This window comes from Arvicanthis niloticus, chromosome 1, assembly GCF_011762505.2.
Source record: "Arvicanthis niloticus isolate mArvNil1 chromosome 1, mArvNil1.pat.X, whole genome shotgun sequence".
Taxonomy (NCBI): domain Eukaryota; kingdom Metazoa; phylum Chordata; class Mammalia; order Rodentia; family Muridae; genus Arvicanthis; species Arvicanthis niloticus.
This window is the reverse complement of record NC_047658.1, coordinates 11,666,242-11,692,354: the sequence shown is the minus strand read 5'-3', so window position 1 is coordinate 11,692,354 and position 26,113 is coordinate 11,666,242. Positions and strand designations below refer to the sequence as shown.

The window sequence follows — 26,113 nt, the reverse complement described above, 5'->3', positions numbered from 1 at the left end:
AGTGTAAGAAGGCAATCTGAAGCTTTAACCAGAATGGTTAAGCAGCCTGTTCTTTCACTAAAGAACTAGTTAAAATTGAACAACCTAGTAACTTGCTTTAATCTCCCTGCCTCAGAAATACTATCTGGTTTCTGCCTCCCCTTTCACAAGGGAGGGAAAGGGCAGATTCCTGCCAGAGCCCAGCATGGAGCACTTCAAAGTACCAGCTAGCTCCCAGCAAGCTTAGGAAGCTCACTGACTCTTCTTGGCTCACATAAATCAGGGAAGGGGAGGACCTTCAAGGGACCTGAAACCTCCCCACTCACAGCTTCTGTCCAGTCATGGTGGCCCGAACAGTTATTGGCAGGGACCTCCATTTCCAAGCCTGCATTTCTGGGGATGTTTTCCCAAATACCCTCTTGCCTATATTGCAATTGCTCTACCCTCATCACAGAATCTTAGTAGGACATCAGGCAATCTGAGGACAGGACAGCCCTGCCCAATATATGACAGTAGTTACCTGCTGCTAGTAGCAACAGTCAGGGACACTGCGGGGCCAGAGTGAAGCTTGGCCTGATGCCCTCCTTGATTTCAGGAAGCTTTGGTGTCAGTTGAGTCAGATTAATAAATACCTCTGGGTTCCTTCTAACAACAGTCTCTAAATGCATAGGTGTGTTGAGTCAGATTAATAAATACCTCCGGGTTTCCTCTAACAGTCTCTACACAGGGACGATTTAAGCTTATCAGTTCTAGGAGAATCATTTACAGCTCTGTCCCACCCTATCTTGACCTATCAGCTAAACAACTGCTAACCTGACAGTAAGTGTGATTGAGTCTGACCTGGGCTCCAGAGAGGTTGTCTGCTGGTGCTGTTAACAGAGCAAAACAGATGAAACAGCTCTAATGTCTGCTATAAAAGCAAAACAAAACAAAAAACCCAAACAAATAAAAACAACAACAACTCTAGAACAGGCTGGACAGGTGGCTCAGCTGACAAAGGTGCTTGCTGCCAAGCCTGACAACTAGAGAGTTCCATCCCCGGGATTTTACATGATAGGAGGAAACTGACACACAAAGTTACGCTCTGCATGGGGATGCACAAGCGCGCACATACACACACACACACACACACACACACACACGAAGAGGCAATCAGGAGTTTAAGATCATCCTTAACTACATAGCAAGTTTTAAGCCAGCCTAGGCTACATGAGATCCTGCCTCATAAAACCAAAGAACTACCCTGTAGGCCTCTGAAGATGGGAAGGGGAGGTAGATGGGTAGATGGGTTGGCAAGTAAAAGCACCTGCCACTCGATACCCATGATGCCGCATGCTCCAAGCGCCAGAAATGAGACCCTGCCTCACCAAGACGGACGGCAAGAGAGCGGAAAGCCAAAGGCTGTCCTCTGAGGGGAGCGTCTGTACTCTTAGCAAGCTGGCACACTGCACTTAAGGGTGTGGGGAGGATTTACAGCTGTCTAGACGCAGGTACAGCTTTCCTGAGCTCTGCTTGATAAGTAACTATTTTATCTCTACAGCACAGCACTGAGTGCCCGGTACAACCTGCCCCTCCTCTCTCATTAACTCTCAGGCTTCCCTAGACAGGGTTTCGCTACTTTGCCCAGATGTCTCAAACCCCAGGATTCAAGCAATCCTCCTGCCTCAGATGCTCACGTAGCTGAAACCACAGGTATGTTCCACAGTGTCCTGTTTATGACTCCTCTCATTAGAAAGGTGGACACTACTAGTAATAGAAATGTCCTCTCTCTTATCCATCAAGATACGTTTACTGAGCATGGATCCTATCAGGGATAACTCTGGGCAGTGGAAAAGGAGTCAAGCCCAGAAGCAAATGCTAAGACAGCAACTGGACCTGTAAACAACATGGCCGCAACTGAGGGCTGGAGAGACAGATGCTTAGCAGGTAACAGCACTCACTGCTCTTGCAGAGAGCAGAACCTAAGCTCTGTTCCCAGCACTGGTGTGGTGGCTCATAACCACCTGCAATTCCAGTTCCAGGGAATCTGCAATGCCCTCCTCTGGCCTCCATGGACACCAGGTACCACATGGTGTACACATGTACATGCGCGCCAACACTCATAGACATAAAATTAAAATAAACTAATCATATATATGTATATGTGTATATATATATTTTACACGCATACACACACACACACAGCTGTGATCCACTGTCTGTCACAATTCTCCACAAATACAGGGTGGACAAAACATCGTAGTCTTTAACATGACCAAGCTCTAGGTAACAAAGGACCTGTCCAGACACCCCCAAAGAGAAGGAAATCTCAAAGCTGAAAAGCAAGACCCCAGCTGAGGGTCTGGGCTCTGTCTGTCGATCAAACAGACAGTTCCTCAGGAGAGCCAGAGCTCCTGGCCAAGGCAGCAAAAACAGAGGTACCTACTTTAGAAGGTTCTCAGCTCCTGTCCGCATCCGCACAGCCTTCAGGATCTGCTGGTTCAAGGCAGCCCTTTGATTCTGCAGCTTGCTCCGGCCAGTTTGTGCAAGGGGATTACAACCCTGAGCGGAAAAGAAGAGAGACACCCGTTCAGAGATCAGTGACACCCAAAATGATGACATTCTATGAGAAAAAAAAAAGTGTTTAACAAACCTATAAAGTCTCACCGTCAAAACTGCCCAAACATGAGCTGAACAAAGAGGACCCCAATAGACACACGGAAGTGGACGGGAAGAGCGCTTCTCCCCAGGAAAAGTGCATGAATTGGTGTTTGGAGGAGCAAAGGCTCAGCCCTGAAAACATACATACCAGTCACACTATACGAACTGAACGGGTTATATTTTGGAATACATGTATGTGTACATATGTATACATATATGCATACAATAGCAATTAGTGGAAAAGCAGCTATGAATTTGAAGGAGACTGGGAAAGGGTTTATAGGAGAGTTGGGAGGAAAGGAAAGGAAGGGAGAAATGTGGTAATTGTATTCTCGAAAAGTAGGTTTTTTTTTTAAATGACAATGTAGAAGATAAAATAAGAAAACTCATTTAAAAAAAAAAAAACACACACACACAAAAATCATACTAACACAGCCCAGAAAGAGACACTGTGAGCTGGTGTCTTTTGCTCCAGTCTGTTTTCTCCCACCACGATAGTGACACTCATGATCCTCTTCCCCAGTATTAAAAATGCACCAATGTATATGTAGCATCTCTGCTCGAATCAGCCCACTGAGTGCTCATTACCAAGGTACCCAAGCCCAGCACAGGCCAGGTCTCCAGAATCCAGGAGGGGAGAAAGCACTGTCAAAAGACACGGTAGGAACACTCTGAGAGCTGGGCTCCCGGACACCAACCAGGGCCAGCCCTGCCCACAAACATACTAAAGCAGCCTGAGGCCCAACACATAACCCTCTCCAGCACTGTGGTACTCGGGGCTTGCTGTACTTTCTCATTGTGCTCTCAAGAATTTCCCAAAGGGGCTGAAAGATGGTGGTTAAGAGCATATACCGGGATTATAGGGGACCTGAATTTAATCCCCAGCTCCCATATCACCACCACCTCTTAACTCCAGCTCCAGGGAGATTCAACACCCTCTACTGGCCTCTTTGGGCACCTGCACTCATGTACACATACCTCCACATATGCCCACACCCATACACAGACTTAAAGATATTAAAAATAAATAGATAAAAATTCCCCTTAGAATACAGTATTCCTTAATGACAGGAGCAAAGTGTACTGACTCACATCTATAATCTCCAGAAATTCAGGCGGGAGGATTGCTGTAAGTCCCAGGCCAGCCTGGGCTACAGAGCAAGACCCAGTCTCAAAAAAAAAAAAAAAAAAAAAAAAAAAAAAAAAAAAAAAAAAAACAAGCGAGATAGCTCACCAGCATGCAAAGCTGCCTCCTGCCAAGCCTGAGGACCTGAGTTCAAACCCTGGGACCCACGTGGTAGAAGGCAAGAACATGCCTCTGCAGGTTGAACTCTGACCTCCACAGGCATACCATAGCACACCCCACCAGAATAATAGCCACAACACCCCTGATCTCCACAGGCATGCCATAATCCACACAGACATCAAAATAACAAATAAAATTGTATAGAAGTTCAGAACAAAAAAGATTGCATAACATTGTCTATTTTTTTCCCTAAAAGACCTATAACTTCCTTATACCTGGAATACTGGATTATTTCTTAGACTCCAACTTTTTTCCTTAAAAGTTGGTTTGGATCCCAGCACTCCAGGCTGGGGGCGGGCAGATCTCCATGAGTTGGAAGCCAACCTGGTCTACATAATGAGACCCTGTCTCAAAAAACAAGCAAGATTGTTGAACAGTGCTGAGGATTCAATCGAGGCAGGGTCTGTGTGTGTGCAGGGCAGGTGCCCTACTACCGAGGTGCACACCCAAGTCAGTATTTTTATTTGGTACACATATATGAACACACATTTTTTTTTTTTTTTTTTGGAAAGTCTGGAGTGTTTTCTCTAAGACATATTTCTGGGGCAGTCAATCTAACGCCTCTTTAGAGCTAAGAGGTAGCCAATGGGCCCCCAGGAAAGAAAAGCATACAAACTGACCTGTGGACATCCCTTCTGCTCATTGTCATTGGACTAAATCTTCATTTTCTTTTCAGTAACAGCTTTATGGAGAAATTGATACACCACAATATTCACCACTTAGGATAAAAAAACAGATGGGGTGTTGGAATGGACCGTCAAAGGAGAACTGCCACTTGCCACTGCTTTAGGTAACATGGAGGTCACGTTACTAACTGAGGTAAGTCAAACACTAGAAGAAAAGCATTGTAAGATCTCATGAAGAATACCCCTGCATACACACAGACACACAGACACACACACACACACACACACACACACACACGAGCCCACATGCATACCCACAAAGCCACACATACAGAGACAAAAGAATTAAACATTAAACAATGGCAGAGGTGGAAAATATTAAACAAGGTAATACATGAGATGGTCATGTCTTAAGAGTCTAAGAATGTGCTGGACACAGTGGTGCACACCTTTCATCCCAGCACTCAGGAGGCAGAGGCTAGTGGATCTCTGAGTTTGAGGCCAGCCTGGTCTACAGAGTGAGTTCCAGGACAGCACAGCTACATAGTGAGACTCTCTGTCTTGAAAAGCTAAAAAAAAATTTTTAAAATTAGTCTAAGGATACTAAGGTATAGCAAAGACTGAAAAGATTACACTGTATCTGGGATTCCAGAGAAGTGAGATTTTAGTTGCTCTTACCACAACAAAACAAAACAAAACAAAAAAACCCCGCAAAACAAACAAAAATACTTGTCAGTGTACATAGTTATATTTGCGTAAATATTACCCTAACTGATAGCATCAAGTTACAGAAAGGAACGGCACACAATGTAATTGTTTTAGAAGCCTGCTCTTAACCATCTGACCAGTTCTGGCTGGACACACCTGTAACCTCAGCACAGCTGAGGCAGGAGGGTCATGAGTTCTAGAACCCAGTGTCATAGCAAAAACCTATCAGCAAAACAAAACAAAAATGCCACCCACCCAACCGTTTAAAGCATCCAGGACCTGGAGACAGCCCTCAGACACAGAATGCAGGCTTTCTTTGTTCAAGGCCCTGGTTCAATCCCCAACTGACTAAACAAAAGAGTCCTCGAGTCAGTGTCCTTTGTTTTAACGCCTTCACTACTATACGTGGCCATCACCTATTTCAGACTTTGGAACATTTTAGCGTCTCAAAAAGAAACTTAGCATCCATTTCTTATCTCTGAGTTCTGCTAGCTGTTTTTAGGGGGTTGTTTTGGTTTGTCTTCTGTTTTTGTTTTGTCCTGTACAGATTTGGCTCATTGTGGATACTTCACATAAATAGAACATTCAATATGTGGCGTTCTGTCTGTCTTCTTTCACACAGCGCATAGATTTCTTCTGTGTGTGTGGGATAAAAGATGTGCATCACTACCCAGCAGATTTTAGTTGTTCTTAACACACACACACACACACACACACACACACACACACACACACACACGCATCACTCCTCAGGTGCCATCCATCTTTGTTGTAGATACAGTCTCTCACTGGCCTGGAGCTCCCAAGTAGGCTAGAGCAGCTGCTCAGAGAGGCCCAGGCTCCACCGTTTCTACCTCCTCAGTGTTCACAAGCATGCAGCTGGGGACTGAACGCCAGTCCTCCAAGCACGTCACCAACTAGCTTTCTCTTCTTCTCCCCTACCCCATTATTATTGTGTTTCACTGTTTGAAAGGGTATTATTGCATAGCCCAGGCTGGCCTTAATCTGCGCTCCCCCTGCCTTAGTTTCCTACATTCTGGGCCTATTGCCCAGTGCCTCACACCTGGCTAGCATATTGTTTTCAAAGTTCTCCCAGATCACAGCCTGCCTGCAACCAATTCACTCTTTCATCGTTAGGTAAGCAGACGACATTTGTTCTGTTTAACCATTTACCAGTGCTGGACATTTGAGGTGTTCTCATTTTTTGCTGTCACAAATACGGCTAGAGGCACGGTATGGTGGCCCATGCCTAAAACCCCAGTACATGGAACATGAGAATGGAGAATCAGGAATTTAAGACCAGTCTTAGCAACATAGCAAGTTCAAGACCAGCCTGGACTGCATGAGATCCTGCACCAAATAAACTTTAAAAAAAAAAAAAAAAAAAAAAAAAAAAAGCTTTAAAAAGGAGGAGGAGGAAGAGAAGAGGAAGACTTTCAAAAAACCTCGGGGAAAGAAAGTACCTCATTTCTGACCCTTATAGTCCAAAGGCCACTGATTGGGGCCCCTGAGCAGCCTAGACTAGAAATAACTTGTTTTTCTCTCCATATGGTTCACTTAATGGGTATGGCTCAGGACAAAGAAAGGGAAGGGTGTAAGGGTGTGTGTGTGTGTGTGTGTGTGTGTGTGTGCGCGCGCGCGCACATGCACGTAGTTAAGAACAACTAAAATCTGCTGGGTAGTGATGCACACCTTTTATCCCAGTACTTAAGAGGCAGAGGCACGTGAACCTCTGAGTTCGAGGCCAGCCTGATCTACAGAGGGAGTTCCAGGATAGTCTGGGCTACACAGAAAAACCTTATCTCAAAACAAAACAAAACCTAAAACCTCATTTTCTATACAAGTTGTTTCTCTGAATAAACATTGCTGATTTTTTTTTTCAATATATCTGTGGATTATGTGGTTGATTCTGTGTTTAACCATTTGCCAAAGTGGATCGTATTATTTTATATTCCCACTAGCAAGTATTCTGTAACTGAGCCACACCCCCAGCTCCTCACTGATCGGTTAAGTACTCCATGACTGAACTGCAGCCCCAGACCTACATTTTTTTTTTTAAATGACAGCCACCTGACTTAGGTTTCTATTGCTGTGATAAAATGCCATGCCCCAAAGCCGGCTTGTTTTCTTTCATCTCACAACGCTCTGGTAACAGTCCCCCATCACCCCTCAGTCAAGGCGGGGCCTGCTCCCACCTCCATCACTAATCAAGACAACACCCGCCCACGCTGACTTGCCTACAAGGCCATCTTATTATGGTGGCATTTTCACCTAGGTTTGTGCCAACCTAACATCAAATAGCCAGCACACCATCCCGGTGTGTGTGGTATGTCACCGTGAGTCAACTCTTTCATTGACTTGAGTTAGGGATATGACTCAACACACAGGGCTGGCCTGGCATGAGCAAGGCCTTGGGTTTCACCCTAGCACTGCCCAGTTCTCCTACAAAACGTGAGATAAAACCACTCTGGTCACTGTGGAGACTTCTGCTAGAGCCCTTAGGCCCTATGTCAGGAAGACTTCTTGCCCCATGTCATCTCCTTGGGTGTGGAAATCAAGCTCAAGAAATGATGAGTCTTTTCATGGGCTTGTAGTCATTTTGGGGGGGTTGGGGGGAGGAATTACTGACTCAAAACATTTGTCCATTTTAAAAATAGGTTATCTCATTTGTTGGGTTCAAAAGTTTGTTTTTGTTTTGTTTTGTTTTATTATGTGTTTTTGGTTTTAAGACAGGGTCTCTCTATGCAGCTCAGGTCAACTTCTAATTATACCAATCCTCCTGCCTCAGCTTCTTGAGCACTGAGGTTATAAATGTTAGCACTCGGGAGGCAGAGGCAGGAGGATCTCTGAGTCCAGGCCAGCCTGGTCTACAGAGAGAGTTCTAGGACAGCCAGGGCTACACAGAGAAACCCTGTCTCAAAAATTGGAAAAAAAGAAGAAAAAAAAAAAAAAAGGAAGGAAAGAGAGATAGAGAGGGAGAGGACAGGGAGATTATAGATGTACACTGTCATACTAAGCTTCCAAAAATAATGTATTATTATTAGTGTGGGGGTCACAGTTGTCATGGCGCGTGCATAAAGGTCAGAGGAGAACTTGTGGGAGTCAGTTCTCTCTTTTGTGTGCACCCTGGGAATCAATCTCAGGTTGTCAACTTCGGCAACAATCACCTTTATTTGCTGAGCCTCTGATGCCCCCAAAGTACTAATTTTCACCTTGGAAAATGAGAAACTCAGTCTCCCAGGAATCGATCCTTTAGTAGGTAAACATTTTTACATGCTGATCGCTTAGATGTTCTTATCGGTATCTGCTTGTGTTCTTTGCCTATGATTCCCTGGGGTATTTGTTTCCTTTTTCTTTTTGTAGTGCTGGCGACTGAAGCCACTAGGCAAGTGCTCTACCACTGGGGCACATCCCTAGCCCCTCCTAGGGTCTTTGGATTATCATGTAACAAGTTTCAGATCAGCAAACAATTTCCTTTAAATATAATGGTGCTCTCCCTAGCTCAGAGAGGCGGGGTCTGAATGAATTCCTTATCTTCAGGGTCAGTGGCTACTCCCTGGGAGTGTCCTGGTAGGCAGTGTGCTCAGATCTGACAACCCAGGAACCTTACACTAACAACCTCAATCAACTCCTTCCCACACCCCCAGTCCCCACCCACACCCATACCACTCTGGCACCCACGGCCTGAACCCCTGAGAGGAGAGGTGGTAGGTCATTTATAGCCCAGTCTGCTCAGGGGTCCCAGAATGTGGCCTTTGGACTAGAGAGACGTGAGTTTCCATCCTTCCTCAGGATTTTCTCATTCCTTTTTCCCAGAAGGAAACTAGCATCTCTCAACAATGATTCCACCCTCCCACCCCACCCAGTTCTCAGTCCCATAATGATACTTTCCTCTATATTTAAATTTCTGAGGCCAGGGACCAAAGAGATGGCTCAGCGGTTAAAAGCATTGACTGCTCTTCCAGAAGACCCGGGTTCAATTCCCAGCACTAACAGGACAGCTCACAACTCCAACAGCTTCACACAGACATCTGTGCAGGCAAAACACTAATGGACATAAATTAAAAATAAATAAATTAAAAATCAAATTGCTCTGACCACATTTGCATTGGTGGTAGCATTGGCTGCCTTCTAAATTGCACAGATACTCAGAATCTGCGTTGGAACGGATCCTAAAGCAAGTATCTAATATAGGCAGACCATCAATCCCTAATTTTAAAACTTAGAATGAGGAAGCTGTTTCCAGCACTTAGAGTCGGAGACAAGAGAATTGGGTGTTCAAAGCCAGTTTGGACTACATAGTGAATTTGAAGCCAGTCTTTACTAGATAGAGACCATGCCCCCCAAAAAAGCGAGGGGTGGGGTGGAGGGCACTAGACAGTTGGCTCAACAATTAAAACCTTGTATTGCTCCTGAGGAGAATCAGGATCCATAGACAGCTCACAACTGCTCCAGGGGACCCAGCACCTCTGGCCTCTGTGGGCACCATGCTTACTTGTATACACACATAACACACATTATTTTTAAATCTTAAAAAACGGGATCTGGGACAGATCTTAATTGTGCTTTTCTAACCTAGCATGCATGAAGTCTTACATGTGCATGCCTGCCATCCCAACACTCAGAAGGAGAAGGCAGGATGATCAGAACTTCTGGGCCAGCCTAGGCTACATGAGACCCTTTCAAAGAGCACAGGATGTCATTCTTTTTCCCCAGAAACTATTAAAATTTCTTTCAATTTAATTGTTTGTATTTCACGAGCACAAGTGTTTGCCTGCGTTTGTGTATGTGCACAAGTGTGCAATGCCTGTGAAGGACAGAAGAGGGTGTCAGCTCCCCTAGAACTGGAGTTACGTGGTATATGTGAGCTTGTGAGTTTACAAGTGCTCTTAACCGTTAAAGCCATTTCTCCAGTCACAAAAAAATGCATTTACTGCTAAGTTGGTTTAATAGTAAAAGGCTGAAAATCCCTACAGAGCGCGGGTCCAACTTGCCTCAGAATGCTACAGCCCACCAATACTTTACAGATACTTTAATAATGAGTGGAGTCCTTCTTGAAGCTCAGATAAGCATCCATTCCTGCTTATAAGAACTTTTTCCTGTTCCTAGACCTCACCCAACTTCTGGAAATCTCTGCTCTGAGCAGCCAACAAATGTAGGGTCCAGTTTCTAGATAAGGCACAGGAATGCAGGGGATTATACTGGACTGAGTCACTGGACTCAAAACTACATTACTTCTTACTGACAGGCAGGAATGCTGGGTGCTGCTGGAACTCCCAAAACCCCACGCAGCTGCTTGCCAAGTTCCCAGAGAGGTAAATGCAGGCCACTATCACAGCAGCTTGGCCTAGAACTCTGGCACAGATGAGCTACCTGTGTGTTACACTTTAAGAGTCACCATTGACAGAGTCCTATATACAATGAGTGCAGGCAGCAAGCGCAAGCCTGTAATCCCAGCACTTGGAAGGCTGAGAAAAGAGGATGTGTTCAAAGCCAGCTTGAGCTACGTAATAGCACTTTAAAACACACACACACACACACACACACACACACACACACACACACACCATAAACACACCTTCGAAGAAATAAGTGTCCTGGACTGGAGAGATGGCTCAGTGGTTAAGAGCACTGACTGCTCTTCCAGAGGTCTTGAGTTCAATTCCCAGCAACCACATGGTGGCTCACAACCATCTGTAATGGGATCTGATGCCCTCTTCTGGTATGTCTGAAGACAGTGACAGTGTCCTCATATACATAAAATAAATAAATAAATCTTTGGAAAAAAAAAGAAAGTGAGTGTCCTACACGGGTCCATTTGGTTCCCTGGAAAGATTAGATCCAAACATTTCAGTTACTCTTTAAAAAAAAAAAAGATTTGCTTATCTTATGTGAGTACACTGTCGCTGTCTTCAGACACAGCAGAAAAGGATATCAGATCCCATTACAGATGATTGTGAGCCACCATATGATTGCTGGGTATTGAACTCAGAGCCAATGCTCTTAACCTCTCTCTGAGCCATCTCTCCAGCCCTCAGTTACTCTTAGAACATGAAGCGGGGTGCTGGAGAGACAGCTCAGTGGTTAAGAGTGCTTGCTACTCACTTGGTAACTTGGGCTCCAGAGCATCCAAGGATCCAACATTCTCTCCTGGCCTCCACTGGCAACTGCACTCACAGACACAAACTCACACTGAAGGGTGTTGGTGACACTGACACACTGACACACACACACACACAGTTGAAAGTAAAAAATCAGCCTTAAAAAATTGAAAGAGTCAGACAACTAGCACCCAAGAAAAGCACGTTCTGAGAACGCTCACTCTCCTTCTTAGCTTTAGGGCCATTTCCCAGGTACAGCATCCTGGACCCTGCAGCCAGAAGGCAAAGAGGACAGCTGGAGCCCCTGGCAGCAGCACAGGCTGGAAGGGAACTTCAGCCCTGTCCCTCCTGCCCCTTTTAAGGTGAGCTGGGTGGTGGCCACCACAGCAGAGCATCGGAGGGACTCAGGCAGCCCATCTGCCAACCATGTGATTCTTGGCTGAGAGAGCCAAGGGTTTCATCTCACACTGTTTGGGTGAACACTTCCCATCTCAAAGCCGGGGAAGCTCATAGAGATAGATAACCTCCCTGTCCTCCCCCCGCCCCCTCCAAAGAGGAAGAATGTGTGACTCATGCCTGGAGAGTTGGAAAACCAAGTGTCTGGAACCAAGACTGGATCAAGAAAAAGTACAGGGGTGGGGAATGACCATTGGGCTCAATCAGAGCTTATCACCAAGAGGCCCTTGCTGGGTATGGTGGTGCACACCTCTAATCTCAGCACTGCAGAGATAGGAGTATCACTATGCATTACGTACTAAGCCCATATCTCAAAGGGGGTTACTAGTACTTAGATGTATTAGGAGAGTGTCTCCCTAGAAATGGAATCTACCCAGAGGGAACGGACCAGAAGAGCCCTGGCTGTCCTGAAATTCACTCTGTAGACCAGGCCGGCCTCGAAGTCAGAGATCTGCCTATCTCCCAGATGCAAGAATTAAAGGCATGTGCCACCACAGCACCACATCCAGAAGGAAACTTTAGTGAGCACATTTAGACCCTTGATCAAGCTAGACCTGAAGCCATTGCTCCAGACTTCTTAGTTACAGGGATCAGTTTATTATCTCCTTTGCTATGCTATATTTTTTTAAACTGAAGGTTAATTTTCACATTATAAAACATACAAATCCTAAATGCAGAGTTCAATGCATTTGGACAACATATATGCCTATATAATCACCATTCTACCCCCAAATCCAGAAAAAAAAATGTCCATCATCCCAGGCAATCAACACTTGGCTTTTTTTTTTTTTAAATTTTCTAAAAAAATATTTATTTATTTATTTATTTATTTATTTATTTATTTATTCATTCATTCATTCATTCATTTTACATATATGACTGCTCTGATGCATGTATACCTGCATGCCAGAAGATGGCATCAGATCCCTTTATAGATGGTTGTGAGCCGCCATGTTGGGGCTGGGAAGCAAATCTACATCCTCTGAAGAGCTGGCAGTTCTCTCAACTACTAAGCCATCTCTCCAACCCCTTACTTTTTAAATTTATTTACTTTTATTTTATTTTATTTGTATGAGTGTTTTGCCTGCAGTGTGTCTGTGTGAGGGTGTCAGATCTTGGAGTTACAGTTGTTAGTTGCCATATGGGTGCTGGGAATTAAACCTGGGTCCTCTGGAAGAGCAGTCAGTGCTTTTAACCACCAAGCCACCTCTCTAGCCCTGCTTTTAATTTTTAAAAAATGTATGTGCATGATCACTCGAATATGTGTGTGTGTGTATGTGTGTGTATATATATATATATATATGTATATGTATGTATATATATATGTCTATGTGTGTGTGTGTGTGTATACATATGTGTCACAGCACTTATGTGGAGGTCAGAGGCCAACTTTGGGGAGTCATTTTCTCCTATTTTGTGGGTTCTGGTGATTAAGTGCAGGTCATGAGACTTGGAAGCCTTTGAGAGCTGAGCCATCTCATGGGCATAACACTGTGAGTTTTTATCACCTTACATTTCTGTGTGTTCTTAAACTACACAAATAGAATCAGCATGTATCTTGATCCAACAACCTATCTTGAGATTTGTCCATGATGCTGCATTTACCAACGTTTGTTCCTTTCTTATTGCTGAGTAGAATCCTACCACAGGATGCTAAGCATGATGGCACACTCAGGAGGCTGAGGCAGGAGGATCAGCAGTTCAAGGCTGGGCTACCTATCGAGACATAGATCATAAATAGATAGATAGGTGGATGGATAGACGGACAGACAGACAGACAGACAGACAGATCTTGTAGAGCTATCCCAAGGTGTGTTCATCTTTTCTGATGACTCCAACAGGTTGTTTATCTGTAAAACACTATTTTAAAGCAATGCCTAAGGGGAAACTGGAGGCATCTAATTTGGAAGACATGGATAACTCCAGATAAATAAAGCCCATGTTTATGGAAGTTCTGGTAATGTCAGGGAAAAATGCAAGTTCAAGATGTAGCAGTTGGGAGTGACAGACAGGGTAAGCCTGGGACAGCACCAGGCCAGAGACACCAGGATTGGGTCACAGAAAGCAGGTGTGTTTCTCCAGCAAGAATATATTTCTCTGCCTCTCCAGGTCCGTTCTGCTTGCACAATCCCTTACTCAACCAATAAAATCTGGAAAACAAGACTTGTTTGTTTCTGATTCTGCCACAGCTGTCGGCCAGAAAGTACAGAAATAGCAAGCCATACCCTGCAATACACACATAGTTCATTTTACTCCTTGCCACACTGGAGACTGGATGGAGGAGTCCAGATTTCCATGCCTAAAATAAACAGATGAACAAATGGTGCGGGCCTGTGATCTCTCCACATGGGAGATTAAGGCCAGAATATCTTGAGTCTGAGGCCAGCCTAGGCTACACTGCAAGACCTCAACTCAAAAAACAAAAACAAAACAAAAAAAACTACCCAACAACAACAAACACCCCAATAAGTAAATAGTAAAAAAATACCCAATAACAACAAACACCCCAATAAGTAAATAGTAAAAACTTAAAACACAGATTTGATTTTATAAATAGCTCTTGTGGGGTGAGGGACGTGGCTCCGTGGTTAAGAACACTGCTTGCTCTCCTAGAGGACTGGGATTTGATTCCCAGTACCCACGTGGAGGCTCACGCTGCCTACAATTTCAGTTCCAGGGGATCCAACGCCCTCTTCTGGCTTCTGCAGCCACTACATGCATGGGATGCACAGGCATATATGCAGGCTAAACAACTCATACACATAAATAAAAATAAAAGTTATAAAAGTTAAAAAGACAAAAACCAAATAGCTCTCTTATCCTTCTGGGAGGTCCACCAGGTAGGGGCCCAGCTGCCTTCCTCCCAGCATTTCAGCCCATTCCCATGGGAGCAATTCCCAAGAGAATGGAGGCAGACACCATAAGAATCAAGACTTACTGGAGAGATGGTGCAGCAGCTAAGAGCACTGACTGCCTGAGTTCAATTCCCAGCAACCACATGGTGGCTCACAACCATCTGTAATAGGAGCCAATGCCCTCTTCTGGTGTGTCTGAAGAAAGTAACCGTGTGACCTTATACTCACATACACAAAATAAATAAATAAATCTTTTAAAAAAAAAAAGAAAAAGAAAAAAGAATCAAGACTTTATGAAATGCAGGCTCCTTCCAGTAAGATCCACAACCATATCAACATCTACTGTATGTCAATTATACAATCACCAAAATGTCCAACTGTATTAACAGAAACACAGTATGGCCCACTTAAAGATTGTCACACCATAAGAACAGACCTATCTAGCCAATATGGCAATGGGATGGGGGCTGTGCGGTATGACCTTGAACTTGTACATTTTGGTGACTGCCTCCTTTATGACAACTTATGGTACCATAAAATGCAAACAGTACCGTAGAAAAACAAACCACCTCTGAAGTTGTTTGGGTTCCCCTATTCTCTTATAAGCAAATGGAAACCTGGGAGTTTTCCAAAGCCTCAGGGAACACATGAACTCCCAAGCTCTCCCTGAAAAAAGCCAGAACTCACATGGTTCACCACCATCGCTTTGTCACTGGCGATTCGCAGACAGCCATACTGCCCACTCTGCCCACATGGCTCAGATGCACCTGTACTTCCTCTGTTCTTTGTGGCCACTTCCAATGTAGCCTTTGTGTCAGGAGACAACGCACCTGAGGCACAGGAGGAAGTGTTGATCCAGCGAAAGCCAATGCCCAGCAGCATCAGGTGGTGTCTTGGCAAACTGTCCCAACTGCCCCAGGAAACAAGGGACATTTACAGTGTTACAGCTCATCACGTTGACTCTCCTCTGAGTCACCTGAAAACCCTGCTTCTGCCAGGGGACTCCTCCTGGCCACAATCCCACAGCAAGAGGAGTGCCAGCAGGCCCTCTGGGCTGTAGTTGTACACCTCTGCAAACCAGGACCCTCATGAAGGCTATGGTCAGCCTGCATCCAGCCAGGCCTTTAGACCCATACTATGAGGGGGAGACCCTTAGTTGTTCTGGGGCTTGGATCTTTTGTGTGTCCTTTGTTTTTCAGTGCTGGGGACCAGACCTAGGGCTCTGTTCTTGCTAAGCAAGTACTCTAACCCTGAGCTAGTGAGAAACAGGATCAGCAAATGTATATGGCCCTTCATTTTTCTCCCTCCTCCTGATCTGGGAAATGACAATGGCCCCAAGGGCAGGGACAACATCATTAGCCCATAGGACTGGAGCTGTTGATCCACTATGATCAATATAGCTAAGCTGAGGCAGAAGGATCAGAAGTTCAAAGACAACCTGAGATACAGAGAGTTGTAAAGCCAGCCTGGAAAACTTAGGGAGACCTTGCTTCAACATAAGAAGGAAATAGAAGACAGACTTATAGTTGCTCAGTGGTAGAGTGTTTGCCTACAACACTAAAAGCCCAGTATCCACAGAAATAAAAGAAACAAGGCTTCCCCATATGCCTCTCATAAGAAATTAGATGGAGGATGCAGAGGACAAAGAGAAGAGGCTAGGCTTACAAAGACAAGAGCTCAGCCAGGTATGGTGGTGCACGCCTTTGATCTCAGCACTCTGGAGGCAGAGGCAAGCAGATCTCTGTGAGTTCAAGGCTAGCCTGGTCTATACAGTGCATTCCAGGCCAGTCAGAGCTACACAGTATGATCTTGTCTCAATTTAAAAAAATAAATAAATAGAAAAGAAGAGCAGTAAGGATTTCTCCTCCTTCCTTCCCAGTTGGAGCCTCCAGGAAACCCAGAGGGTAAACAGGGGCCATAAACCAGGACACAGTGGACCGTGGGGCCCTGTCCAGCCAGCAGGTTTAGAGAATAAACAATCAGCGGCTCCTACAGCTCTTGAATAAAAACAATGGACAGTGTTCCCTGGGGAAGAAGAGGCGGAGAGATAGCAAGTCACAGAGCCTCACTGTCCACAGCTCCCTGGGCACAGGCCCCGCCACCGCCTCCCACTTTGAGCCTCTCTAAAGTCCTAGGGCAAGGCTTTCTATAATTTTCTTTTTTCTTTTCCCCCAGCTGGGGGATTTTAGAATTACCACCGCCAGCGGGGAAGAGGCCCCAAAGAAGGGGGTCTGCTCTCTCTCCGCACACAGGACTTCACATGGCTCTGCAGTTATCAGCAGGTCTAAGCACATTTTCTTTGAAGCCTTTCTGAACAAGAATAAAAAAATCTTGGGGGGACGAGGTAACAACCAGGCTCAACCCTCTTTTAAGGAAGAATAATTTTAAACATATAAAGGCATACAAGCCAGAAAAGGCATTTATCATGATCTTATAGAATCCATTTTGATGTAAGCATCATAAAATTTAGGAAGACGAAAACGGACAGTGAGAAGCCAAAAGATATGGTACCTTGACAGCCAACAAGTGTGTTTTCTCTCTCTCTCTCTCTCTCTCTCTCTCTCTCTCTCTCTCTCTCTCTCTCTCTCTCTCTCTTAAAGATGCCTCTAAGTTGTCTTCCAGACCCAGAGGACAGAGTTTGTCCTGAGGATGTCTTGGTCTGGGGTTCTGTATCCTCAAACTGTACAACCAGGTCCTGCACAATGCCCAAGAGCCTCTGGTTTACCAGGGTCCCCTCCCTGTAATTTTGCACACTTTGGATCCACAACCAACTTGCAAAGGGACTTGTGAGCAATTAGGTTTCGTTTTGTGTACAAGTCACACAAAACACAGGTGACTGTGGCGGGTGAGGTGAGCCATTCCACTGCTCACTTTGAACAACGGTGAAAAGCTCATTGTTTTTCAAGCATGATCTGAACTTTGCAGACAAAGCCCTGGATCACAGCCTTGCTCAGCACCCCAGAAAATGGGGTCTGCCTTAAGCAGCAGGCCCAGGGGCTGTCACAGACAGGTAAAGCACTTGCCTAACTCTCTCAAGGCTCTAGGTTTTATTTCCCAGGGGACAGCAGAGTGGGGAGAGCAGGGTCCTTCAATGGTCTGTCCCTGAGCTAGGGTCAGCCAAAGGCACAACCTTCCTCAGTCCATAGAACAGAATGGCATTTGAAAGACTCGAGGAAGGAATAACAAAGAACTGATAAGAATATAAATTTGTCTTGAGCACATAAGGATCCAATCCTGCAAGCACTTGGGTGGAGGAGTCTGTCCTGAAGGCTGTTGTATGGTCCTGACTACATTTCCAGTTTTGGGATGCTCATTCCCTCCTCCTTGGCTGGCTCACCCTCTCAATACTTCCAAACCTCACCTCCCTCCCATCAGACAGGAGTGCTCCCTAGGAGTGCTCCCCAGCTTATCCTTTTCCTGAGTCTCAAACAGCCCCACACCTGACTTCCTCCCTTCTTCTGTTAGTTTGCATCCTGAGACAGGGTTTTACTAGTCCAAGCTGGCCTGGAACTCACTGTACATGGAGATCAGGCAGGTCCACTAGCCTCTCTGAGTCCCGATTACCAGAATCTCAGATGTGTGCAATTGCATCTCCCTGCAGTTTTGTTTGGTTTTGTCTAGTGAGCAACTAATCAAGGTTTATCTTAGAAAGCAAAACTCAGTCTACCCTCCAGAAGGAGGAGCCTGCAGAGCCCCGGGGCAGCAACTTTGTTTTGTGTTCTTATGTTCTTTGATTTCATTCTCCTGCTTTTCAAGTGCTTTAGGAGGCTGAGATAGTGTACTAACCAAGGAGGCACAAGCCCTGGGGCTATATACATAAAAGCAAGATTTTAAGAAGACTCTAATGGGGTATGGAAGTCTATACTTGTTAACCACACACTTGGGAGGAAAAGACAGGAGACTAGAGAATTCAAACTCTCTTTCCTCAACAACAGAAGAAGGAAAAAGAAAAAGAAACACAAAAATCAAGTCTCTAGACTTGTCCATTCTAGAACAAGCATTTGGGAAAGGGGGTTGCAGGTCAGTAGTAGAGTATATGTGAGGTACACAAGAGGCCCCCAATTCCATCCCCAGCACCTTAAAAATCTTTTTGATAATAAACAATTGCTGGGCAGTGGTGGCACATGCCTTTGATCCCAACACTCAGGAGGCAGAGGCAGGCAGATCTCTAAGTTTGAAGCCAGCCTGGTCTACAGAGACAGTTCCAGGACAGCCAGGGCTACACAGAGAAACCATGTCTTGGAAAATATTTTTTTCAAGGAGCTGGAGATGCGGTTCCGTGATAGAGAGCCTAGCATATTGAAAGCTATAGGCTCTATGCCCAATTCTCTCTCTCTCTCTCTGCTGACAATGGGGGATTTTGCATGGATGAGGTCAACCTGGACTATATAATGAGACCTTGTCTACACACACACACACACATACACACTTCGGTCTTCCTTCATCTTCCTGCAGCATCTCCTGCAGCAACCCAGCCACACTGGTTTTTGTTCCTACCCTCCACTCACTCACTCACTTTCTGCTTTTCCCTTGAAGGGATAACCTGGACCTCTCCAGCACTCTTCAAGCTGTCAACTTCTGCTAAAAAAGACTTAACTTCTCTCAGCTTCCTCAGCAATGCCACCCTTCTAGCTTTCTTGTCTTCTACCGTCTCCCCATCCCTTCCCTTAATCCAGATATTTCTGCCCTGGCTTCTTTACTCGCTATCGAAAATGCCTATCACTTGGGTGACTCCCAACGTGGCATCTCCCATCCGCAGCTGGCAAATTGCCAGTTCCCACTCACCATCTGAGCCTCCCCACTGGCATCCCTGCTATCCAGTGTTTATTTCATAGGGGTGGGGAGGGAACCCAGGCTCATGTGCCTGTTAGGCAAGTGCCCCACCACTGAGCTGCAATCCCCACCTGGACATAGGATTTCACACTGGTAAACGCCATCTGCAGTCTGTATCAGGGTAGGGAAGATAAAGATGATGGGATCACAGGGTCTAAAGCAGTGATTCTCCACAGGTGGGCCAAGACCCCTTTGGGGATAGCATATCAGATATCCTGCACATCAGATGTTTACATTACGTTTCATAACGGCAGCAAAGTTACAGCCACGAACGTAGCAACAAGAATAATTTTTATGGTTGGGGAGTCACCACAACATGAGGAGCTGTATTAAGTATCACGGCTTTGGGAAGGTTGAGAAACACCGGTCTAACGCAACATAACTTCCTCCTGTGCAGTTTCACTGTTTCTCCACCACTGTAGTCAAAATGATTTTTTTTTTCTGGTACAAATCCCAACACATGGCTGAACCCACTTTAAATGTTTCCATGGATTCCAGAGTTCCCTAGTTCCTTAGGATATGTAATCTGAAACTCCTGAGCTCCCAAACGTACTTCTACTCTCAGAGGGTTCCAAGCACCCATGCCTCTACGCCTTTGCCCAGGCCCTTTCCTCGGCCTGCAGGGCCCCTGCTCATCTCCTTCACCTGTCTAACCTCCACCGTTCACTCATCTATCATAGGACTTACATCCAAGTGGCTCAGGGCACACTGAAAAATTCACCCCAACTTGTTTATTTTCCTGACACAAAGGACAGCACTCTGCAGACTGGCATGATTTAACTCAGATACCAACAAGATCGCAGTGACAAGGTTTCGCTTTTGCACAGGCAACTAATTGTAAAATTCATCATACTCTGCTCTCAGCCGGCATCAGAGAAACTGTACCTGAGAAATACCCAAAGAACTGGAGAAATGGCTCAGTGGTTAGGCTTGCTTGCTGCTTCTGCAGTGGACCTTAGTTTGGTTCCTGGCAGTCATGTTAAATGGATGTTTGCAACTACTTGTAATTCCAGTCCTAGGGTATTTGGTGTTCTCTTCTGACCTCCAAGGCGTGTGTGTGTGTGTGTGTGTGTGTGTGTGTATTCATTCTCTCTCTCTCTCTCTCTCTCTCTCTCTCTCTCTCTCTCTCTCTCACATACACACACACACACAACTTCAATCTTTAAAAAACATTCAGACTCCAATCCTTTCCTTCCCCACCCACATCCTCCCCTGAGATTCACAGCCCGGAATGGGTACCACAGGAGAACTTGTTCTGAAGAGCTTGACACCCTCCAGAGTATACTTCATCCTCCCTGACTTCCTGTCTTCTCCCCCAAGAAGCCGTCACAGGTCCACCAAACCATCTGTTCAGAAGACAAACAATCTAGCAAGAACTGATATCCCACAAAGAGACAGCAACTTGCTGGAGGCTGTAAAGCAGTTTTGTGGGGGTGGCAGCCAGGCCCTAGGGCCTTAGGTTGGACATCTTGAGATTCCCAGGCCAAGCAACCTCCTACAATTCTGGCCTGTGATCCTCTGGCCCAAATGCCACACATAATTAGAAGTTATAATCCTGTAATTCCATGATGACATCTTTCAACTTAAATACACTTTAAAACTTTTTTAAATGCCAAAAGGAACTTTAAAAATTGCCCAGTGTCCCCACCTGTCTCCAGATTCCCCTCTTTTCTATTACTATTTCACGAGTGAGCAAAAGTTCTTTAAGTTGCCAGTGTCCCTCGGGAGAAGGAAGCTGCCAAGCCCATTTACGAAGTGGCGTTGGAACAATTAAGAATTGATTGCTCTGTGAGAAGCAGTTTCACTTCCCTATTCATGACTACTGCTGCACCTTCGATCGTATCAGTTAGAAAAAATATCCACGACAATCTCTCAACCCACCAGGTGATCCTTGGCCAAAGTCCAAAGGCTATTTTTAGACTCACAGACCCAAGAGGAAGGTGAGAAGTCTGTCACCGTGATTCGCACCTCTAAAGCGTCTTTGTAAGCCTGTTCCTGCAGCTGTTGGGCAATCCCAGCACCGCTGTGGGCGCCTAATGGGGTCGCTTTTGAGGAACTGAGTTCCAGGCCGGAAAGGCAGTCGCATAAGTTGCCCAGGAGCGCCAAGACGTGCCAAGCGCGCAGAGTCCAGTCTCGCCCGCCCGGTCTCTCGGACAACCAAATACAGATAAATCTACTTTGGAGGAGTGAGACTCCAGTTCTCTGGCTCTCTTGGGCGCGGACAAACAAGGGAGGCGCGCTCGAGGTTCCCTTGTAGCATCCACCCTCCCTTACCTAAGAAGTTGAAGGGGACAAACGCTGAAAGCATTTGGGAGGCAAAAGAGCAAAATTCGCGCTCCACATGCAGCATGGCTAAGCGCTCGGATAGAAACTGGGCTGCGGTATCAGCGCAGAGGGACCGACCGAGCTCGCCAGCGTGGCCAGGGGCTGGTCCTTTCCCCACAAGCGCGAGAAGGCTGGCAGGGCCATCCGGATCACCTCGCCAGGTTCCCACCTACGCGTGGCTAGCATATGCACCTGCGCGCCCCAGCCCGGCTTCCATCTGCTCGGGGCTCCAAGTCCCGCGCAATCCCCTTTCGACCCCCCTTCTCCGCCGTTCGGCCCGCACCAACCCTGCGGGTCCCTCCCTTCTCCTTCCCCTCCCCCTCCGGTCCAAGCCGACCCCGGCCGCAAGCCCCTTCAGCGCGCTCCGCAGTTTGTGGGGACCGAGAGGGTCTGCTGACTTGCCGCTCACCTTTCGAAAGTAGTCGTCATTCTCTTTCTCCAGCGGCTGGGGGGCCGCGGGTAGCAGCGCGTCCGTCATGCTGGCAGCGCGGGAGTCCAGGGTGAACTGAGGTGCAGTGGCTACTAAGGGCCCCAGGAGGCGCCGGGACACGCCCCCGCTCCCGCCTCGACAGGCCGACCGCCCTGCCGCCCCGCCCGGGCCCTAAAGCGCCAGATATCTGGAGCTCCGCCCCTCCTAACAAGACCTGGACATTGGCAGATCCCTAGCCTGGAACTTGGTTCTGCCATCTAGGCCCCGCCCCAGCCTCTCAAGAGGCGAATCCCGAGCCCTGGAGTTCCAACCCCCCAGCCTTTGCGGTCCTCCTGCATCCCTGAGTAAGCCCCACCCCGGATCTTTGGAACCACGCCCCATCTCGCCCAGGCCCCGCCCCCACCACGGTCCAGTACTACCGGAGGCGGATACCTAACTCTGTAGCCTCGCCCCGCTCAACTCAGCCTCCGCCCACAACACGCACGGCCCTCCTCCAGCCCCGCCCGAGGTTGAAGCCAGAGCCCTGAAGCCCTGCCCTTAATTGTATAGACCACGCCCCTGCCCCGTGCTAGCGCCTTAAGTCTAGCAAGGTGCTCCTGTGGAGCCTCCGATCTTAATCTGCATGTGGTTAATAGCTCTCTACCCTGTGAGCGTCAAGCCGGCGCAGCCGGGGGGTTAGGGGTTTCAGCGACCGTAGTGAAACCCAAATTGGCCCCTTTCTCTGGAGCTCTGGGAGTAGTAGATGCAGAGAGCGCTTAATACACGTTTGCTTTTCTACTCAGGAACGCGGACACTCATGTCCAGTTCAATCGCTGCTCGGAAGCTTTTAAAGGCTCTGACCAGGGAGGTCGAGAAAGCTGTTTGCTAAGGCCTCCGAGCGCTAGAGTAGCAGAAGTCCAGAGAGGGGGCCACCTACTGAGCAGGCTTTGTTTACAGGAACTCTGCAGGTGTCTTTAAGGATGCTTCTTAGCCAGAGTTCCCAGCCTCGGTTTTCTCAGTTCTCAGGCCCAAGTGATTCTTTCTCTGGCTAGTCCAGGGTGTCAGGTACCCAGGTAGTTAGTACAGGAGTACCAGAGGGTCCCTTAGGCTCGGGGTTCGCGCTACTTCCTACTGGAGAGAAGGCAGATTCTAGGGTAGGATATTGATGGCACATGGGGCTACGATCCATCTGCAGGAGCCTAGAGCCCTCAGCCTGCAGAATCCTTCCTCGCTGCCACCATCACCAAAGAACACCTTTGTCTGCTGCCTTTGGCAGTCTGTTAGTCGCAGTGTAAACCTCAGGTTCAGCTTTCAAAGCTGACAAACTGTTTTCATACTCTTTAAAAAGTGTTTTAGGGCCAGGCGGTGGTAGCCCACACGTTTAATTCCAGGACTCAGGAGGCAGAGGCAGGCGGGTATCAAAGCCAAGGCTACACGGAAAATCCCTGTCTCGGAAAAAACAAAAACAAACAAAAAAAACCGGACAACAACAACAAAAGGTTGTTAGTATGTTAGTATGGGTGGAGAAGTGGTTCAGAAAATAAAGGTGCTTGCCTCTCAGCCTGACAACCTGAGTTCCATCCCTGGGACCCATTGGGTAGAAAAGGCAAAACCCAACTTCCACAAGTTCTCTGACCTCACACGTGCGCCATGACACGTGCATGCCTCCCCCCACCCCACCATACACAAAAAAATAAATAAATTAAAATCATATTTAAAGTAAATAAACATATATTTAAAGTGAAGTTCGAGAGTTTTAAAATAAGTATCTGAAATAAACAAAAGCAACAGCTTAACATGTGTTAATAAGTAAAAAAAATTTAAATCCACCTGGTCATGAGAAAAGGATTACTTAAGTCTAAGAAAGGTCCTGCCAAAGGGATGGTTCACACACCTGCAATCTCGATGCCTTTCAGGAAGCTGAAACAGCACTATTGTTGAGTTTGAGGCTAGTCTTATGTCTTAGTCTGCTTCACGCTGCTGTGATAGAGCCTGACCAAAAGGACTTGGAGGAGAAAAGGTTTAATTTGATGTATACCTTACTTACATATATATACCTTACACCACTGAGGGAAACCAGTTCAGGAACTCAAGGCAGGAACCTGGAGTCAGGAGATGAAGCAAAGACTTGAACACTGCTTACTGTCTTGCTCCTCATAGCTTGCACAGCCTGCTTTTCTTTCATTTTTAATTATTATTACTTTATGTGTATGGTCCTTTTGCCTGCATGTATGTCTGCACACCCTATGTATGTGTCCACGGAGGTCATACAAGGGCATCAGATCCCCTGGAATTGGAGTTATAGACAGTTGTAAGCCTCCATGTGGATTCTCTTGAAATGCAGCCAATGCTCTCAATCACTGAACCATCTCTCCAGCCCCACTGTCTGCTTTCCTATACAACTCTGAACAACCAGTGGAGGGTTAGGACCACCCACAGTGAGCTGGGCCCTCCCACATCAATTACTTAATCAAGAGACTTGCCTACTGACCAATCTTACGAAGGCATTTTCTCAATTAGATAGACTCCCTCCTCTAGCTAGTGACAAACTATTAACTATTATAAGCTAGTGACAAACTGACAAAAGACATTAACCCACCATACTGGGGCTCAGTTGAAAGACACTGTGTCCATATTCCAAGAAAGACAGAAAGATGGAAGAAAAGAAAAAAAAAAAAAGAAAGAAAAGAAACCTACAGAGTCCTAACCAGCAGGACTCTGGGGCAGGTGATTTTGGAAAGAGCTAATTAAAAAAACAAAACAAACAAAAAAACAAAAAAACAAAACAAAAACCCTTTTCTTCCTTCCTAAGTCAGTCTAGATCACAAATCAATTTAACACAGGCTCTCTTTAGTTCGTTGTCCTGGAAATGTGCTTGCCTGAGGCTGAGGCTTAAACACAGCCACTTTGGTTCAGACTCCTAGAGTAGTGGGTCAATATATTGCTGTGTTAATACATTTAAACGGGGTTGGAGAGATGGCTCAGTGGTTAAGGGCACTGACTGCTCTTCTAGAGGTCTCTGAATTCAATTCCCAGCAACCGCACAGTGGTTCACAACCATCTGTAATGGCATCTGTTGCTCTCTTCTGGTGTGTCTGAAGACAGTGACAGTGTATTCACATAATTAAAATAAATAAATAAGTCTTTTAAAAAGATACTCAGATATTGTGCTTCAGTTTCTGCACCCTTGTACCTACAAAAGGCCTCAAAGGATCTTCGCTCCTGAGGTAGAAAGACCCAGGCTCTGAAGACAGGAGTGGCCGAGGGCACACTTCCCATTAGTGTCTCACTTACCCCAGGCTCACTGCCTTCTCACTTTCCTGTCCTCTTCAGTGCAGTCCCATCTCCTAATACACTGAAGTTCAAATTGCCATTTTTGTTTTAAAATACTGACATACTTCGTAGCCCGTGGTAGTTTGGAGCCCCAGTTTCTCCTGCCTCCTGTTCCCAAGTGCTAGGTTGGCAGGTGTTCCTTACCAAGCCGAGGTCAGACTGCCTTTACAGTTTGTTATACATACAAACCAACTTAACTAATGTGGACTTCATAGTCTTTTTAAAGGTGTTCTCCAGAACTGGAGTTAACAGGTGATTGTGAGCCACCCTTCCTAGGCGCTGGGAACCAAGTCTTCTCTGTAAGAGCATCGAGCACACTAACCACTCATCCAACTCTCTAGACCCTTTATAGTTTTCTTTCTTCTTTTTTAGATGTATTTATTATATATATAGTGTTCTGCCCACATATAGGCCTGCAGGCCAGAATAGGGCACCAGATCACATTATAGATGGTTATGAGCCACCATGTGGTTGCCAGGAATTGAACTCATTACTTCTGGAAGAGCACCTATCTCTCCAGCCCCCATTTATAGTTTTTTTTT

At 46.2% G+C, this 26,113-nt stretch overlaps 1 protein-coding gene across 1 annotated transcript in view; it reads right to left on the bottom strand.

Moving 5' to 3' along the window:
• Positions 1-22,394, bottom strand: part of Rhpn2 (rhophilin Rho GTPase binding protein 2) — a 57,686-nt gene extending 35,292 nt beyond the window's left edge. Inside the window, exons 1-2 of the mRNA XM_034485612.2 lie at positions 22,239-22,394; positions 2,405-2,520 (exon numbers count right to left, since the gene is read on the bottom strand). Of these exons, the coding sequence (XP_034341503.1) occupies positions 2,405-2,520; positions 22,239-22,307 (185 nt within the window). The 5' untranslated portion in view covers positions 22,308-22,394. The remainder of the gene's footprint in view (positions 1-2,404; positions 2,521-22,238) is intronic.
• Between the last annotated feature and the right edge of the window lie 3,719 nt (positions 22,395-26,113).